At 40.6% G+C, this 19,467-nt stretch overlaps 2 protein-coding genes across 5 annotated transcripts in view; both read left to right on the top strand.

Moving 5' to 3' along the window:
- WRN (WRN RecQ like helicase) overlaps positions 1–11,993 on the top strand; it is a 73,023-nt gene extending 61,030 nt beyond the window's left edge. For all 4 annotated transcript variants that reach the window (XM_032214087.1, XM_032214088.1, XM_032214084.1 and 1 more), the window contains exons 32-33: positions 9,752–9,892; positions 11,342–11,993. In XM_032214087.1, coding sequence (XP_032069978.1) covers positions 9,752–9,892; positions 11,342–11,461 — 261 coding nt within the window. In that variant the 3' untranslated portion in view covers positions 11,462–11,993. The remainder of the gene's footprint in view (positions 1–9,751; positions 9,893–11,341) is intronic.
- A 3,658-nt stretch (positions 11,994–15,651) lies between these two features.
- GTF2E2 (general transcription factor IIE subunit 2) overlaps positions 15,652–19,467 on the top strand; it is a 44,745-nt gene continuing 40,929 nt past the window's right edge. Inside the window, exon 1 of the mRNA XM_032214381.1 lies at positions 15,652–15,785. The gene's annotated coding sequence lies outside the window, so the exon portion shown is untranslated. The remainder of the gene's footprint in view (positions 15,786–19,467) is intronic.

Below are 19,467 nucleotides of genomic sequence, written 5' to 3'. Positions count from 1 at the left end.
TTCATTTAATTTCTACCTTCCCTCTTGATGTTTTCTATAGTTGCATATATTGTATTTGCTATTGGGTAACTAATATAATGACCTCATACTGCTATGTAATCAATCAGAATTGGTTATGTAGTGATTTTATTGAAGCTAAGTTACATAAGTCCTTCTGGTAATATTATTGTCAGCTTAATTAAGTAAAAAAAAATTGCTCTTTTCCAGAGTAGCTGGCCAAAATTTGCCCAGAGAGAGACATATTGTATCTCAGCATTGCTGGGGATTTTTAAATTAAAAATATCCACACTTTTTGACACACTTTTTTTTAAAAAATAAAAAAGCAACTGTAACAAACTGCTTCTATTAATGCTAGGTTTGCATCTCAGTTTGCTGCTCCCAAGAGCATGTGAAATTAGATAGCCAACAAATTTTAAAATACCCAAGGACTAATTAGCAAGGAGCAATAATACAATTAAGACTTGGTAATTTGATGCCCTGTATCAAATGACTATTGATTATAATGTGCACTCTTGTGTCTGTTGTCTGAAAGTCAGCAAACATAATATGCAGTTATCTCTATGTGAAGAAAATAATTGGCAAAGTTACAAAGATGTATTAAAAAGCCACTTCATGTGATTAGCATAGTAGAGTAAAAACAGTAAGTTTTTTTTCCCATTCATAAACTAGTAACACTTAATTTTTGCTAATAAGCAGCACTCTATAAGCCTCCATAAGGCAATGCATGCATTTCGTTTGACAAAAAAGGCCCGTTTTTGCAAAAAATGGGTTGTTTTTGCCCACCCCCCAGGAGCACTCTGCAGCCCCCCCCCCCATGGCTTTTCATGCCTTTTGTTTGAACAAAAACTGACCCGTTTTCACGAAAAACGGGCCGTTTTGGGGAGGTTTGCAGAGCAAAATCTTTTTTTTCCCCTTTCGGAAAGCTGTTTAGAGTAGTTGATGAGTTTTAGGTGCTACAGGTTGTCAGCGATTTCCTTCTCCAGCACATGGATAAATACACCTGGAAACATCTACCTACCTACCTACTCTCTCTCTCTCTCCTTACCTATCTACTGTATTTATATCTCTCTCCCATATTTCTCTCTCTCTATATATATATTCCTTTATCTATCTACCTACCAACTACCTACCTATCTACTCTCTCTCTCTCTCTCTCTCTCCCTACTTACCTACTGTATTTCTCTCTCTCTCTCTCCCTCTATCTACTTATATACCTACCTACTCTCTCTCTCCCCCCTACCTATCTACTGTATTTCTCTCTCTCTATTTTTCTCTCTCTATCCCTCTACCTACCAACACTGTTCCCTCTAAGGTGTGCGGCTGCGCAGCCGCGCACATGGCAAGAAAACACCGCGCAGGACTTTTCAACTCCTGCGCAGTGATTTCTACTGCCACAGGCTCTGGAAACTGGGGAGGAGGTCCTTTGCAGGAAGCTAGAACTGGCCAACTGGCCCTGGACTTGTTTTGATGAGCACGGGGCGACTGACGGTAGTTGTGAAGCTCCAAAGCCCGCGCCACCACCGGACTAACTGCTGCTGCCTCCTCCTCCTCTAACAGCACCGCCAGATTTGCTGCCCGGTGTTGTGGCTGAGGTGAAGCCGCCAAAGCTCCCGCTGGTGCCCCTGCCGTGCTTTTGAGGAGTCTTGAGGCCACGGGAGCCTCAAGGAAGGCGGCGGAGGGGCAGGAGCAGGAAAGAAAGGCCTGATGGCTCCTCAAAAGCACGGAGGAGGAGGAGGGGGCAGGGGTAACGCGGTGCCCAGCTCAGGTGCTCCGAGCAGAGGGGGAGCCGCAGCTGTCACGGGCAGGGGCGCCAGCGGGAGCTTTGGCAGCTTCACCTCAGCCGCAGCACTGGGCAGCAAATGTGGTGGTGCTGTTGGAGGAGGAGGAGATGGCAGCAGTTATTCTAGTTATTGCAATGAGCAATACTCATTGCTTCCATTATTGTAATCTTCATGCCTGAAAGATGACCTTTCCATTTTAAAAGTAAATTATTTATGGAAAAAAGCCCAGTATCCATTTCAGGTTATGTAAGTAAAGTTAGATAGCTATAGAAAGTACAGACTAATATCTGTTTATATTTTGGGCTGTCTAAGGTCTTATTGCAGAATATTCCTAAAAAAATGACAAGAGCTTCCCTTATGTCTCGTATCATTATTATTATAATTTCCAAAATGCCAGAAGAGTAGTTGAGTGCAAGGAATTGCAGAGAAAGTCATCCAGCCTTGATTGAAAGGAAAAACTGAACATAACTCTATACAATGAAATGCCAGTAGTGCTTAAGCTTGTTCATGTTCCAGCAGAGTGGCTTGCTGAAGTGACTGTTTCATGTAAATTGAACTGAAGTTGTCCATTTAAAGTTGAATGTGGCAATCTAAGCATCGTGTCTTACATTCTCTTACAGCCCATATCAAATATTTATCCCCATCCAAGATGGATGATGGTCCTCTAGGAATAATGTATAAAATCTGGAGGAGTTGAGAGTATTATCTTAAGATGCCATCCTTTGTTTGATCTATATTGGGACTTTTAGGGTTGACACGTTTCTACTTGATGATTAGACCCATCATTCCAACTTTGTAAGAGATGCTGGTGTTTATTATGAATGGCTTTAGGAGGTTGTTCTTGTTTTGTGGAATTTGTACCCTAACCTGCAGATCTTTAGCAATTCAAACGATTTTCTAAAAGCAGCCTTACTTGATCATATTTGTACATTGTTGTTGGCTGGTTTCAAAGAAAATACAGGAAATCATCAATTAGATGTTATTTGGTTGAATACAAGGATTCCTGATTAATACTCCAACTTCAGACAGGACTGTTTTAACTGTAACATAAGGCAATGGGTTTCTGAAACACTGCTACAGTATGGAATTCCTTAGGAAGGTAACAGGAGGAAATTATGTTACAGAGAGATTGGTATTAATATGCTCCATGATTTATTACAAAAAAAAATGTTGACCTGCAAATTTGCCCAGCTGAAAGAAGAGCTATCCCACAAAGAGCAAAGTCATAGCAGAGAATTGGAAGGAATGAAGCTTGAGGTTACCCAACTAACACGGGAACTGCATCATGTGAAATCACAATTGCTTCTTCTTTGGGTTCTACTTTAAGCTTAGAGCAACAACTAAAAATAGAGAATGAAAAAGTGGAGCAAAAGACAATAGAGCACACAAGTCTTAAAGCTGTCAAGTTTGAACACCTCTGGGGTTTTTTTTCCTAAAGGGTTAGAGATACAAGGATCTTGTAACCTGACAGCTTTAAGACTTGTGCACTTCAATGCCAGAGTTCCTGAGCCAACATTTTGGTTGCTAAGCAGGACCGTTGTTAAGTGATACTGATATTATATAACACTTTCAATTAAGCAGGTACCTTGAATAAACATAACTTTGTGTTTCAAATAATACTGATTTCATTGTTGTCTTAGGTGACATCTGTGAAAAAAATTCAGGTGCTCAGGCATGAAAATGTGCCGCTCAAACACTATACTTTTCTGCTCACACTGAAAAAAAATTAGAGGGAACATTGCCTACCAACCTACCTACTCTCTCTCTCTCTCTCTCTCTCTACCTATCTACTGTATTTCTATCTCTCTCTATCTCTCTCTCTCTCCTTCTACTTACCTACCTATCTACCTATCTACACTCTCTCTACCTACCTACCTACTGTATTTCTCTCTCTCTCTCTTTCTCTCTTTATCCCTTTATCTACCTACCAACCTATCTACTGTATTTCTCTCTATCTCTCTATTTCTCTCTCTCTATCCCTCTACCTACCTACCTACCTACACACTCTCTTCCTACCTACCTACTGTATTTCTCTCTCTCTCTCTCTCTCTCTCTCTCTCCCTCCCGCCTTCCTTCTACCTACCTACCTACCTACCGTATTTCTGTCTCTTTCCCTCCCTCCCCGAGGTGGCGCAGTGGTTAAATGCAGCACTGCAGGCTACTTCAGCTGACTGCAGTTCAGCAGTTCAGTTGTTCAAATCTCACCGGCTCAGGGTTGACTCAGCCTTCCATCCTTCCGAGGTGGGTAAAATGAGGACCCGGATTGTTGGGGACAATATGCTGACTCTGTAAACCGCTTAGAGAGGGCTGAAAGCCCTATGAAGCGGTATATAAGTCTAACTGCTATTGCTATTGCTCTCTATCCCTCTACCTACCTACTTTTTTTAAAAAAGTGCCTCTTCAAAACCTGGGTGCGTCTTATACTCCAGTGCGTCTTATACTCCGAAAAATATGGTAATCAGTTGAAATTCAGATGTGTTATTTATGCAGTACTATTTACATAATGGGGATGCGGTGGTTTAGGGGCTAAGACGCTGAGCTTATTGATCAGAAAGATCGGCGGTTTGAATCTCTAGCACTGTGTAATGGAGTGAGTACCTGTTACTTGTCCCAGATTCGCCAACCTAGCAGTTTGAAAGCATGTAAAAATGTGAGTAAAAAAATAGGCACCACCATTGGTGGGAAGGTAATAGCGTTCTGTGCGCCTTTGGAATTTAATCATACCAGCCACATGACCACGGAGAAGTCTTCAGACAGCGCTGGCTCTTCGGCTTTGAAACGGAGATGAGCACCGCCCCCTAGAGTCGGGAAGGGGAACCTTTACCTTTACCTTATTTACCTAATATTGCTCAGTTGCTAGTGGAAGACCAAAAGGAAAGAACCAGAGCTGCTTTGGTCTTTGTGCACTGTAAAGTATTCATTTAAAAAAAAAAATATTTTTATATAAACAATCCATTTTTCATTGTAAAATATTCATAAGTGGATGTCAGTATGTTCAATAAATTAGTAATCTTTTTATCTATATTTTTATTTATATCTCTTTGTGCATAAGTCAAAAATGTATATAGAGCCAGAAATATCTCCTTATCCACCTGGGTCCCCAGGTGCCCTTTCATATCCTTGTGCCCTGATTTTTATATTGGAATTAGTATCTTTCTATGTCACATTCATTTTTGAGACAGCTTAATAAATGTGTCTAACTTTTGCAACTACATATTAATTAAAAGGCATACAATAATAAAACTGGTGATGTTCATAGACTTCCTAGCTAAAAAAGGGGAGTTTAAAATGAGCATCAGGTATCTTAAAAACTAATTCAAAACTTGGGAAAACTTAGTGGATTTGATCTGGCAAGAAAGCAGTATTGGGATTAGGTTACAAATTTGGTACCATCACTGAGAAGATCTCTATTAGTTACTATGACCTCAATAATCTTATTAACATATGAAGGGCCACTTTCTTCTGCCTAAAACCTTAATATTAAATAATATTTTGGGCGTGGGGGGCTTATGGGAGAAGGATGTGCAAAGCTAGTAAGGGCTTTAAGAATAAAAAACAGCATTGTATACTGATTCTGGAAGTGAACAAGTAATTATGAAAGCACAATTAATATGGCATTGCATATTAAGTTAAGCATAACACCATGCATGTACTGGAAAATTACTATATTATGTATAGTGATTAGTATAAAGCTAATGCATTAAGCTGATGCATTAAGCTGATGCAAAAGAAAGATGAGCTAAGTGGCTATTATCATGACGATCTGCATTCTCTCCCACACATATACATGAGCACATACATGAACAGGAGTATATAGCCTGTTCTGAAAGAACTCAGAACATCACTTCCCAAGATTACAAAACATTTACCAGTTTAAACAAACCTTGTCAGACCTCTAGTTTCTTATACTTCATAGATCTTATTACTTATCCCATAGAGCAAGTTTAAGGCATCCATGATGCATAGAACTGATGGAGCTAAAATGCATCCTAAACTTTTTATTTTTTAATATATTGATATTTGTTAAAATCAACAGCCAAAATATCATCAGGCTATCCATAAAGGATCAAAATGAGGTTATGTTGACAATGATGATGACATATGGATAAAACATTTTGAATTCTTTGGATGAATTGTAAAACATGATTTCAGAACAACAGTATCACCTATTGGTAGGAGAAGGAACTCTAACTTTGCCTTCTGCGCTCTCAGCAAGAAAAATGCTGAGTTAGCAGTTGGGTATAGTATTGAATAGTGACTGTGTTTTAGCTACATAAGGAAAATGAAATATTAGGAAAGAAACAATTTTTACACTTAGTCTGCTTATTCAAACATGTACATAAAGCCTGTGTGAGACAAGTATGTTGGCAGAGAAAGGAAAGTTCCTTTCCATTGTCAACCCAGAAACCAAATGAGACCATTTACTGCCTACATAGAATTCCTTATTGCCTTTGACTACCAACTTTTTAGATAAAAGGGTATGTTTTGCACTTATTGATAATCTGCCATCAAGTGTTTGGGTTTTTTTGACCCCTAACAACCACAGATAGATTTTCTCCATAGTGATCTGTCCCTAACCTGGTTTTCAGGAGTTTCAACATTGCACCTACTGTCATTGTAACTTAGTCCAATTTACTTCATTGCTGGCCATTCCCTTTCTTTCCTTCAACTTTTCCCAGTAATAGAACCTATGCCAGACATCATCTAATATGTGTGAAGCAGAATAATTTAAGCTTTGTCATTTGTGTCTTGAGTGAGAAGTGTGGGTTGTTTTGTTATTACAATATATGTCTGTCCATTACAATATATGTCTGTCATCTCTCTCAATTTTGAAACAAGATTCTGAGCCAGTTCAAACTCAATCTGAGTGCACAGATTACAATTCATATGAAGCTGTTATAAATAAATATTCTATTCAACATCTACATGAAACCGCTGGGTGAGATCATTCGCAGGCACGGGATTAGATACCATCAATATGCGGACGATACTCAACTGTATCTGTCCGCCCCGTGCCAACTCAATGAAGCGGCAGACGTGATGAACCGCGGCCTCGAAGCTGTTATGGACTGGATGAGGGTTAACAAGCTCGTGCTCAACCCAGAAAAGACCGAGTGGCTGTTGTGTTTCCCTCCCAGAGATTCGACCAATATTCCATCACTCAGGCTGGGGGGTCAAATTCTACACCCCTCAGAGAGGGTTCGCAACTTGGGAGTCCTCCTGGACTCACAGCTATCGTTTGACCACCATTTAATGGCTGTGACCAGGGGGGCATTCGCCCAGGTTCGCCTGGTGCGCCAGTTGCGACCCTACCTGAATCGGGAGGCTCTCACAACAGTCACCCGGGCCCTTGTGACCTCTAGGCTGGAATACTGCAACGTGCTCTACATGGGGCTGCCCTTGAAGAGCATCCGGCGACTTCAGCTAGTACAGAATGCGGCCGCGCGAGTGATTGTGGGTGCACCTCGGTTCACCCGCATAACACCTATCCTCCGCGAGCTGCGCTGGCTACCTGTCGATCTCCGGATGCGCTTCAAGGTGCTATTAGTCACCCATAAAGCCCTACATGGCAGTGGATCTGGATACTTGAGAGACCGCCTTCTGCCAATTACATCCCTGCGACCAATAAGATCACATAGATTAGGCCTCCTCCGTATACCATCGGCCAGCCAGTGTCGGCTGGCAACTACAAGGAGGAGGGCCTTCTCAGTAGTAGCCCCGACCCTTTGGAACGAGCTCCCCGTAGAGATTCGCACCCTCGCCACCGTCCAGGCCTTCCGCACAGCCTTGAAGAACTGGCTCGCCCGTCAGGCCTGGGGACAAGGATAATTCCCCTCCCGAATGATGAATGTATGTTGTTTATTATTTTATTATATGTCTTATCTTAATGTCTGTATCTCCCCTTCCCCTATTTTATGTGAGCCGCCCTGAGTCCCCTCAGGGAAAAGGGCGGCCTACAAATATTAATAAATCTCTAAATCTCTAAATCTCTATTGTTGAACTGCTTAATTTCTGGCCTTTAGTTACAGCAAAAAATACTGAGTCTCCTTCTGCTTTATTTATTGCTTAGTGATATATGATTATCACTTTTGTGATTATATGACTTTTAATCATATTGTATGAAAAGATGTATGTGTTATTGTCCAATTTAAAACAAGTGCAAGATATGAATATAGAAATAAGAGTAACTGCAATTTTAGTTTTCAGATCTTTTCTTCCAGTTGATGCACTGTTATGTATATTAATGTTAATAACAACTAACTTTAACTTGATCTGTTAGTGTAATTTACTTTAATATTTTGGGAGGATTCAGTGAAGCCATTTATTCAGGATCCATTTTTGAGTCCTGTTGAAATATAAAGCAGAATGCTTCATATACAGATTCTTTATCCTGGGTAATTATCAAGTATATCATCCATTGATTATACCAAACAAACTAATACTAAAAATATTGCAGATCATCCATCAATGAATTTGTTTTAATGGTAATGTTGGAAACATTCACATTAATACCGAAGCTAAGATTGTAATATAGAATACAAACTTAGAATCATAAAATTTTATAGTGAGAAAATACATTAATCTAGTCCAATCTCCTGCTCAGTGCAGGATCCATTGGCGTCAGGGTTGGCAAACCTACAGTCCATTGGCCAGATATGACTTGCCACCCAGATCATCCAGCCCATAGTTTCAGAAAGGAATACATTCACCTGATTTGTGTGTATGTGCGTGTGCGGGCAAGAGAGAGAGAGAAAGGGAGAGAGAGAGCATACTCATCACTTCTCTGGGTGGCCATTTTGGCAATAACATCACAAACCATCTTGGCACAGGCCGAGCAACAAAGCTCTCCACAAGCTGTGAGGTGAAGGCGGAGCTATGAGATAGAGCTGGAAGATGACTTTCTAGCCTCTGGTGAAGACTTATGGGGGCGGGGGGGGGGAAATTCAACACTTAACATGACGCATAACATAATCCTCTTGATATCTAGTAATTCTCTTTTTTTGTAGGTTTAATCCATTGGTTCTGTAACTATTATCGGGACAATAGAAAATAATTAAACTTTTTCTTTTGCATAAGAATCTTTACTTAAATACTCAATATGTCACATTATGAAAGTTGAAATAAATGAAAAGTGTTTCCTATCCATTTTGTATGGACAAACATTAAAGCATTGGCAGTGGCATTAATAGATTATTGCAAAATGCATTGAATTATTATGTAATATAATAAGGATTTTTATCTTGAGCTGGATAATTGATAGATATTATTTATTGTTGCTTATAAATATTAAAAAGAGGAAAAGAACAAAACAAAGAATAAAAACTGCTTAGAAAATTATATAACTTGAGAGACCGCCTTCTGCCGATTACCTCCCTCCGACCGATTAGATCGCACAGACTGGGCCTCCTCCGAATCCCATCCGCCAGTCAATGTCGACTGGCGACTACACGGAGGAGAGCCTTTTCTGTTGCAGCTCCGACCCTGTGGAACGACCTCCCCGTCGAGATCCGTACCCTCACCACCATCCAGACCTTCCGCGCAGCCCTCAAGACCTGGCTCTCCCATCAGGCCTGGGGATAGGTTCCCAATTTACCCGCCCGAGTGTTGACTGTTGAATGAAAGTTGTGTTTTATTATTTTCTTTTGTTCGCACATTGTTTGTCTTCTGATATTGCACCCCCTTCCCTGTGATTGTAAGCCGCCCTGAGTCCCCTCAGGGAAAAGGGCGGCCTATAAATCTTAATAAAATGTCTAAAAAAAAAAAAAAACTTTCCCCTTTACACTCCAACCAATTTGCAGTATTTACTGAACATTTCAGCCTCCTTAAAAAACATACTGTGTTTGTATCTGCCTTGGTATGTGAGGATTACACTCAGCTTTTAACTATAATTAGAGTCTACTCTATTTTGTCAGTCTTTTGTATCCAGCAGATTAGTAGAATGTTATAACTGGTTCTTCTTTTTTCCAAAGATACAATGTAACAAGGAAGAGCAAGTCCTTAATTCTAAACAGGATGTCCAGAGCACTCATCAGAGTGCTATCAAATTGGCTTCATGGAACCAGAATTCAGCTAATGTTGAGGAAGATCTGTTTACTGATTCCCAGTCAGAGGTAATTGTTATTCATGTCATCCAAAACAGACTTAGGCAAACTTAATGATATCTTGAATATATTTTATTTGATTTTACAGCTAGGTTCTAGTACCTTTTTTAGTTTCTGTGATCATTTAATATCAAATAACATGTAAGTTCTTATCACAAGAAGCTATCTTTTTGGCTTCTTTTTGCTTTCTAAGCTACTGGAGGGGGGGATTATCTTGGAAAGCACTTACAGGTGAAACTCAAAAAATTAGAATATTGTGCAAAAGTGCATTTATTTCAGTAATGCAATTAAAAGGTGAAACTAATATATGAGATGAGATTCATTACATGCAAAGCAAGATAGTTCAAGCCGTGATTTGTCATAATTGTGATGATTATGGCGTACAGCTCATGAAACCCCCCTTGCATCTAAGCATGCAAAGATATTGGAAACTCATTTGGAAACCAAGGACCCAGAGTATGGAGGAAGAATGGAGAGGCCAATCAAGCACAGTAATCCCAGTCAGTGAACCAATTTTTGGTGCTTTTGGCAAAAGTTGCTCTCATCAGAAAGGAGGACTTTGGACCAAGGAGCAACAGGACTTTGGACCACTATGCTTCATTAAGACCAGGGTCAGTCAACACAGCCGTCTACTAGGAGATTTTGGAGCACTTCATGCTTCCTTCCGCAGACGAGCTTTATGGGGATGCTGACTTCATTTTCCAGCTGTCCACACTGCCAAAAGCACCAAAACCTGGTTCAATGACTCTGGGATTACTGTGCTTGATTGGCCAGCAAACTCGCCTGACCTGAACCCCATAGAGAATCTATGGGGCACTGCCAAGAGAAAGATGAGAGACATGAGACTGAACAATGCAGAAGAGCTGAAGACTGCTATTGAAGCATCCTGGTCTTCCATAATACCTCAGCAGTGCCACAGGCTTCCATGCCACGCCGCGTTGAGGCAATAATTGCTGCAAAAGGGGCCCAAACCAAGTACTGAGTACATATGCATGCTTATACTTTTCAGAGGTCTGATATTCTATGTACAATCCTTGTTTTATTGATTGCATGTAATATTCTAATTTTCTGAGATGCTGGATTTGGGGTTTTCATGAGCTGTATGCCATAATCATCACAATTATGACAAATCACGGCTTGAACTATCTTGCTTTGCATGTAATGAGTCTCATCTCATATATTAGTTCCACCTTTTATGTTGCATTACTAAAATAAATGAACTTTTGCATAATATTCTATTTTTTTGAGTTTCACCTGTACATATGAGAAAGACTGTCATACATACATACACACATACACATATACATATCAAACTCATAAATCCATCCAACAGGTTAAAAAGTGGAATAAAGTATTGTAAAGATTCCACTACTTATGAAGATTGTCTTTTGATGTGTATCTTGTCTGAATAACAATTACATAATTAATGAAAGAATAAATTAATGTTTTTTTCCCTAGCTGTTAAGTCAGCCTTCGAAGAGGAAATTACCAGAGTGGTTTGGAACATCAAAAGAAATAATTCCTCCTGTTAAAGTATCTAAAAAATCCAGAGGAGGGAGTAAAGGACTCTTCAGTTGAAACTGGAAATAACACAACAATATATTTATACATAAGAACTTCATGAAGATGACATTCTTCTACTTTGTTGTGTCTCACTCAAGTGAGTTTTCCATTAACATCTCTTCTTGAAAAATTAGTGGGATTTATCAAACTCTGAAAGTGAGCCCAGGCAAAGAAAGAAGAAAAAGAGTAATAGTTTAAATCAGAGTGCACATTGCACGGAATATTCTTCACAATGTATGTTATGTATTGATGTAAATTGTTCCTTCTCAGATTTAATCACCTATTGAGGAGGATATCTGAACCTGTATTCAGAAGCAACTGATTTCTCAAAAATACATGTAATATATGGTTCCTCTTCAAATACTGTATTTACATTTAAGAGAACTATGTTTTTATTTGTAATACATTATTTTTAAGGAAGACATTCCAGTGAAAAATAATATTAAAAAGCAGGATACCATGTGCAATGCTATTTAATTTTTTTTATTATTAACTTTTTTTTCTTCTCTTGCAATTACTTTTGGCACTTTCCTACAAAAAATAAAACTTGTTTATCACTAAACGTTGTGATTCAGTTCAGTGTTTGTGTTCAAAAGAGAAGATTAGCTCTGGATGACTGGATGGACATGTAGTTTTTTTTAACAAATTGCATAATTTGCCATTGTTTCTTTCTGTGATTATTGTTTTGACATCCACATCTACTATTGTACCCTGGGATTTCATGGTGGTCTCTCATCCGAGAGATGAGAGCAATCATCCAGTTTGATTGCTTAGCTTTTTTGAGGCTAGATCTTTTGTTGCCACCTGCTTGGGTGAAGTAAATAGATGTGTTTTAAATTCCTAGCCTTAAATGATAGACTCCTTAAAAAATTCAAGCTTTGACTTCTGGTGTGACATCATGGTGAGATTGGATGAATTCTTTCCCATTGGAGGGCTTCCCAAGGGGCTAAATCACCTGTAGAAGCAATGAAGAAAGGAGGGGCACCTTGCAGGTTGCAGAGAGCAGCAGCTCTCCAGCTGGACCCAGGGATTCCCTCCCATCCAACGACAAAAAGGAGATGCAGCCATTATAGCTGCCGTGAAACTGGGGCAACCAAAGAAAGAAATAATGTACTGGAGTGGTGTAGATGAACAGTGATTGGAACTTTTTTTTTTTAATTCTACTTTTACCTAGAACCTAACCCCAAAGAAAATAAACCCTGGAAAAGAGACACTTTGAAATGCTTGTCAAAGCGGAGAATAGTTACAGAGAGAAAAATTATAGAGCCGAAAAAAAGGGAAAGTGCAAAATCTTTAAAATATAGCAAATTTGGATTTTTAAACTTTATTGTCAATATTTTGGTAAGTCATTTTAAAATGCTGGAATTATTAGTCTGAATATTGACTGTTTACAAAAAGCTGAAACATGTTAGATTTTGTGCAATCTTGAAAATTAAGCTGAAGGTTCCACCTACTGGTGAATGGAATATACCGTATATACTCGAGTATAGGCCGACCCGAATATAAGCCGAGGCACCTAATTTTACCACAAAAAAACTGGAAAAGTTATTGACTCGAGTATAAGCCTAGGGTGGGAAATGCAGCAGCTACCGATAAATTTCAAAAATAAAAATAGATACCAATAATGCCATTGCCCATTGAATAACATATACAGCCTGCCTGTGCCCATTAAATATACAGTAGCCATTGTAAAAATTTGCTCTGCATAACAAATTATTATCACACAATACCGGTGTATTCAATGAAATACTTCACTCACCTCATGATGCTGATGTCCCGCTGTGATGATGATGTCCCGCCTCCTATGACACACGGCACAGTGATTCCTATCATTGGATCACTGTACCAGAGGAGGTGGGACATCGCTATGTGGCTGCTTGCCATAACAAGGAGGAGGTGGGACATCGTTGCAGAGCGGCAGGAGGGGGAGGAAGGGGAATCATAAGACAGCCCTGCATCACATTAGAACGTGAGGAGGGGGGATGGTGCGGTGCACGCTGCACGGCAAACTGACACAGGGGGAGGGGAAACTCACAGGGGCGCTGGGCCATTCACGAGCGTCACCCAGCGGCATGGCCCCGCCCCTTTTTCTCCTCCATTTCGGGCAAATTTTTCACTGACTCGAGTATAAGCCGAGGTGGCTTTTTTCAGCCCAAAAAGTGGGCTGAAAAACTAGGCTTATACTTGAGTATATACAGTATACTAAACTATAACCTTGGGAAGTACTGATAAGACGTAAGGGAAAATGGAAATAAATAACACCTTGAGGGCTGCTGTGCTATCTACTGTTCTATATCTGTCTACTTCTAAGTATTGGAGGTTTAACAGATTATGGAAGACATTTAAAGAAAGCGATTTTTAAATGCTAAGATCTATGATTGAACTTACAGAGTAGATTTAAGGAGACATTTGGAAATCTTCCTGGATTACGTAAATGGAACTAATTGATTAATTGTGGGACACAAAGAACAATAACTATTGCATTCCCCTGAGGAGCAACGCTAGGATTGAGCAAACAGTTTCTAAATTGGCTTCCTGAGGTCATAGACAATTGAAACTCTGCGGTTGTGACTGACTACTATTATTTGTATTTAAATGAATGATACCCAGATGCCTCACTATTCATATAATGACATTGATGTATATATTTTAAAAAAAAATCAAGCTTGACAATTCATCTTCATCCTTCTTCGACTCCCTTATTAAAATTTAGCCTATCTGTTCTGTACATGGCTAATGGATAAATTATTACAATTATTTATAGTTAATTTTTCTGTCTGAAAACAAATGTATAGAACTTGCCTTAAAACCTAGAACAGCGATGGCTAACCTTTTTTGGTCAGAGTTCCAAAGCGTGTGAGCGCACCTGAACCCCCAAAATGGAATTTGTGCGCCCCCTGAATGTGCCCCCCATATATGCACACATGACCCCCCTGCATGCAACCCACCCTGCACATGCTCCGCTCCCTTCTCCATGCACAGCAGAGACCCAAACACCAGCTGGCTGGTGTGATGTGCGCGCACATGCGCAGCAGATCTGGAGTGACGGCTCGCGTGCCATCAGAGAGGACACTGCGTGTCATCAGAGAGGGTACTGCGTGCTACCTCTGGCACGTGTGCCATAGGTTTGCCATCACAGACCTAGAACATTAGGGAATTCTTAGTATCTGACTAACCATAATATCCATGAGGAAAATGAGTTATAGTAAAGTGGGATGGAGTCAAGATACATACGTGGGGTGTCTCGTAAGGAAACTTCTCTACAAAGTTATCCCATTGAATATTATGATGGACTTTCTAAAATGAATGGATGCTACCTAATAGCCTTCAAGCCCTTACCAGTCCATGATTAATATATTTGATTACAAGGCAGCTTTTGAACGATGTAACTTAGGTTCAGAGAAGTTTGATTTTAGCAATAGCGCTTAAACTTATATACTGCTTCACAGTGTCTTACAGCCCTCTCCAGGTGGTTACAGTGTCAGCTATTGTCCCCAACAATCTGGCTCATCATTTTACTGACATCTGGAGGATGGAAGGCTGAGTCAATTTTGAGATGGCGGGACTTGAACTGCCAACTGCTGGCAGCCAGCAGTCAGCAGAAGTAGCCTACAGTACTGCATTCTAACCACTGCACTATCACACCTCATTTTGCTGTGGTTTTTTTTCTAAACATGCAAGGCTATTGGAAACTTCAGTCAGTCAGTTCTAGTCACTTTTTCCAAAATTTACATAGCTTTGGAGTTTATTTAGATAAAAGCCGCTCTGCATTTAGCAGAGAGTAGTATGGTGTAGTAGACTATTCATGGAAGGGAATATGATCAACAGGAAGCAGACTGGAAGTAGCCATAGCCAAGCCAAATACTGTATTTTGTACAGTAGCATTTTAGTAGCTCTAGCCCACAATGCTTGCGCTCTGGGGATTCTTCATATGGAATTTGCTTCCCTCTGAAATCTACAGCACTCGATCAGCACCGATTACTTTTGTACTCCTTTCGGGTTTTGCTGCCCAGGGAATTCTGGGAGTTGAAGTCCATACTTAAAATTACTTAGGTTGAGAAGAGTAGCGAAACCCATAAATTCAATAAGCTCTCATTCTTCTCCTGTGGATCGGGGGGGGGGGGGAGTATTTCGCTCCGCAAATGACTTCCTGTTGCCATAGCAATTGTCTTACTTCCGGACCTTCCCTTTAACTCTGACGCAAAATGCAAGGGACCGGCGTCAGAAAAGATGGGCGCCCTTAAATAGGAATTACTAAACCAATCGGAGAGGAGGAGCCGGTGGGCTCCCCGGATTCGCCCGTCTTCCTCCTTGCCGTTGGAGTCGCCTCATGCGCGAGGTGAGTGGCTTGGCGCGAGGTCTTGGAATGGGGTTGGCGGGGTTAGAGCCGTTCGGAAGCAGAGGGGGTGAGTGGCGACGTTGTGCCGCCGCCTCGGGTGAGGAGTTGCGAAGCTCGACTTCCTCAGGGGGCCGAGGAATTCAGCAGCCCCTCGGAAACAGGGGCGGTCCACGGGGAAAGCGGAAGACGGGAGAATTCTGGGCAGGTCAACAAGGAAACGCCGCTTTCGCATATCAAACACAGGAAGCTCGCGGGAGCCTTCGAGCTGTTCGGTTTGTAGTTCCATGAGGGAAGACCACGAAGCGGCCGAAGATCTTTTCTGACTGGGAGTATCTCGGTGGAAGTCTTGATTATGGACTTAAAAGGATCCTCATGCATTACAGCTCCCACGTCAAGATGCTTCTCTTTAGAGAATTCCCGATGTACGGTGGCTCAACCCCTGCTTTAAATACTTTTTGCGAAGGAGAATTTGTTCCCGAAATCAAATGCCCATCTTCTGTTTCTTGGCCATCCCCCCCCCCCCCCCGAGCAGCAGACTTTTATGCAGGATAGTCTTTCAGATATATTCCAGATCTTGGCTGTACCTGAAATACGTTGCCTAAGTACTACGGTGAGAAACGGACTCACCAGTCAGAAATTTGTCATCAAGTGAAGCAGCAAACAGTTCATTACAAAATACATTCTTGCAAGAGCAGGTGGCTAGCAAGTAGCCACAGGAATGCATTTCTCCAGCTTTTTATTCCCTCAACCCCGAGCACAAATCCCTCCCCTGCTGGCCCCTTTGACAAAGACTAAATAATTTAATTTATTTATTTATTTATTAATTTAAATAATTTAAACAAACATAACATGCATAAAGGCAAAGTTTCCCCTCACTCATATGTGCTAGTCATTCCCAACTCTAGGGGGCAATGTTCATTTCCGTTTCAAAGCTAAAGTGCCAGCACTGTCTGATGATGTCTCTGGTCATGTGGCCAGCATGACTAAATGCCAAAGGCACACGGAACACTTGTCTTCCCACCAAGATGGTCCTTGGGTTTTTTCTACTTGCATTTTTACATGCTTTCAAACTGCTAGGTTGGCGGAATCTGGGACAAGTAACACGAGCTCACTCTGTTACGTGGCACTAGGGATTTGAACCGCTGAACTGCCGACCTTTCTGATCAACAAGTTCAGCGTCTTAGCCACTGAGCCACCATCCCTTATGACAAAGACTACAGGGTTACAATCTTCTCAGAACACCTGTTTTCCCTCTCCACGAACTTCCCCATGTTTAATCTGTCCCCCCCATATTTTGCCCAGTTCCCATTTTTCTAGACTACTCTTTGTCCTTTTTTAGATTTATTTCTTAACCTACGCTTCCTGTTTCCTTACAGTCCAAGCAGCATAAACATAATAAATTGAAACAAACACTATCTTCATCCGTTTCTTATACTGCTAGATTTGCTAGATACTAGATAATGCTAGATTTCTGGAAGCACAGAGAGGAGCCTGCCCCATTGTATATCAAGGGGAGCTGTGTGCAGAGGATTTCCTCTCTTAAATTCTTGGGAGTGCTTATTAGTCAAGATCTCACTTAGAAAAATAACACGTCTCTGGTGATTGGAAAAGCCCAACAGAGACTTCATTTCCTTAAAGTCCTGCGAAAAAATCAGGTGGAACAATGGCTGATGACCTCTTTTTATCGGTCTACCATAGAAAGTGTCCTCACATATTGTATTACAGTATGGTATGCTGGTTTAACAGCTGCGGACAGGAAGGCACTACAGAGAGTAATCGATTCGGCACAAGAAACCATTGGTTGTCCTCTGACACCACTGGATGACATCGCCAGATCTCGCTGCTTTAGCAGAGTAAGGAAGATACTCAGAGATGATTCACACCCTGATCAGCGTCTCTTTGCACTTCTATCATCGGGCAGAAGACATTGAAGTATAGCCAGCCAAATAGGTTTAAAGATAGTTTCTATCCTTGGGTTGTCAGACTTTTAAATACAACCACAATCACTCCATGCACACACTAGTTTTTTTCTTTTTCTTTCTTTTTTTGTTTCTGCTATAATTTTGCAACAGTGAGGTTAAAACCAATTTCGTTGTACTTGAGTACAATGACAATAAAGATTATACTTATACAACATTCTCAATACTGAAGAGTACAATGTAAACACACCTTTCTATTGACGTAGTTCAAAACTGCATCCATGTTTTGTAGTAGTTATGTAATATTGGTAAGATAGATTCACTGTAACTATCTTTCATGGCAATCCTTTAGTTTACTTTATTGTCATTGCAACATGTACAACTAAATTAAATGCGATCTTCAGTGTACAATGACAGTTCAAATTGTGGTTGTTAAGAAATCGTGTGCAGTCATTAAGCACAACACCAGGTGGTGGCTGGTTTCCTCATGGACTTGACTTATTGCAAGCTGGCAGTGAAGATCACAAGTGGTGATGATGTGACTGGGAAACTGTGATCATTGTAACTGTGTGCTGGTTGCCAAGTGCAAGTGGGAACACTGCGACAGCCGCAACTTCAAGGACCAATCATAAATCATCTTGTTGAGTATTGTAACTTCGAATGGTTGCTGAACAAGAAGTCACTAAGTGAGGACTTCCTGTATAGTCAAAAGCCTTTCCCTGTCTTTCATGGTTGGCAAAGCATAATGATACCCCTGATGACAACAATCCGACCAATCACTTGGTCTGCTGGCAAACCCATGTCTTCAGGCTTTTTGAAAGAATGTCAGGAGGAGGAGGGCAACCTTATTATTTCTGCAAGGATGATATTCCACATATATCTTCAATTCCTCTCAACTTAAAAAGAACGCCCGCACGACATCCTCTCTTTCTTCGTCTCCCTCCATTTTCTCCGCCTCCTCCTTCCTGCAGGGATAGTAATCCATGGCTCCCCCAGGGGCCTAGCTGTCACCTCTGGTATTTTATGAGAACATATAAAATTGTCTGTAATAGTCTTTTCACATTTCAATCTAAATTATAACAAGGCTTGCTGACTATAGATGCCCCTTGCCCCACAGAGTTCATCCATGTGTGCAGCCATCTTGAATGGCAGTTGGAACTAACTTAACTTCATTAAGCTCTTCTGTGTGTTCTCTTTCTAGAGATGGTGAAGGATGATGTTGTGGCCAGCTTTTCCAAAGACTAAATAAAGGCTTGCCGACTATAGATGCCCTTGCCCCACAGGATTCAATCAAAGGGGGGGGGGGGGAATCCAATCTGCATTAAACACTGAAAAAAGGAATGCCCAGCCACAGCAACCATGTGCACAGCCATCCCATTTATTTTGGGAAAGCATGTTTATATTCAAAGATTACTATCCTCATTACAGATGAGGCCCTTTGGATACCATTATACATTATCTCCTGTTTCAATTACTAGTTTTTGCTTGCTGGCCTGTTGGAAATTGCTTCATTATCACCTTAAAGACTACAGTTTGTGTACCCATTATGAATCTACTGTAGCTAGGAAAATCATTCAACAGCAGTGTTATGCAGCTCTTTTAAATTCTATAAATCAGCTTTATTTTCATAAACTTCTAGCATACAGATAGAGCCATCAAAGGGCAATTAAGAAGTAGGATAACAACAACAGATTTTGGAAGTTTCAATGTCTCAATGAAATTTGGAATGAAAAACATATAACTTGAATTTACAGATCATGTTA

The sequence above is a fragment of the Thamnophis elegans genome, chromosome 3 (genome assembly GCF_009769535.1).
Source record: "Thamnophis elegans isolate rThaEle1 chromosome 3, rThaEle1.pri, whole genome shotgun sequence".
Lineage (NCBI taxonomy): Eukaryota > Metazoa > Chordata > Lepidosauria > Squamata > Colubridae > Thamnophis > Thamnophis elegans.
This window is presented reverse-complemented; position numbering and strand designations above follow the sequence as displayed.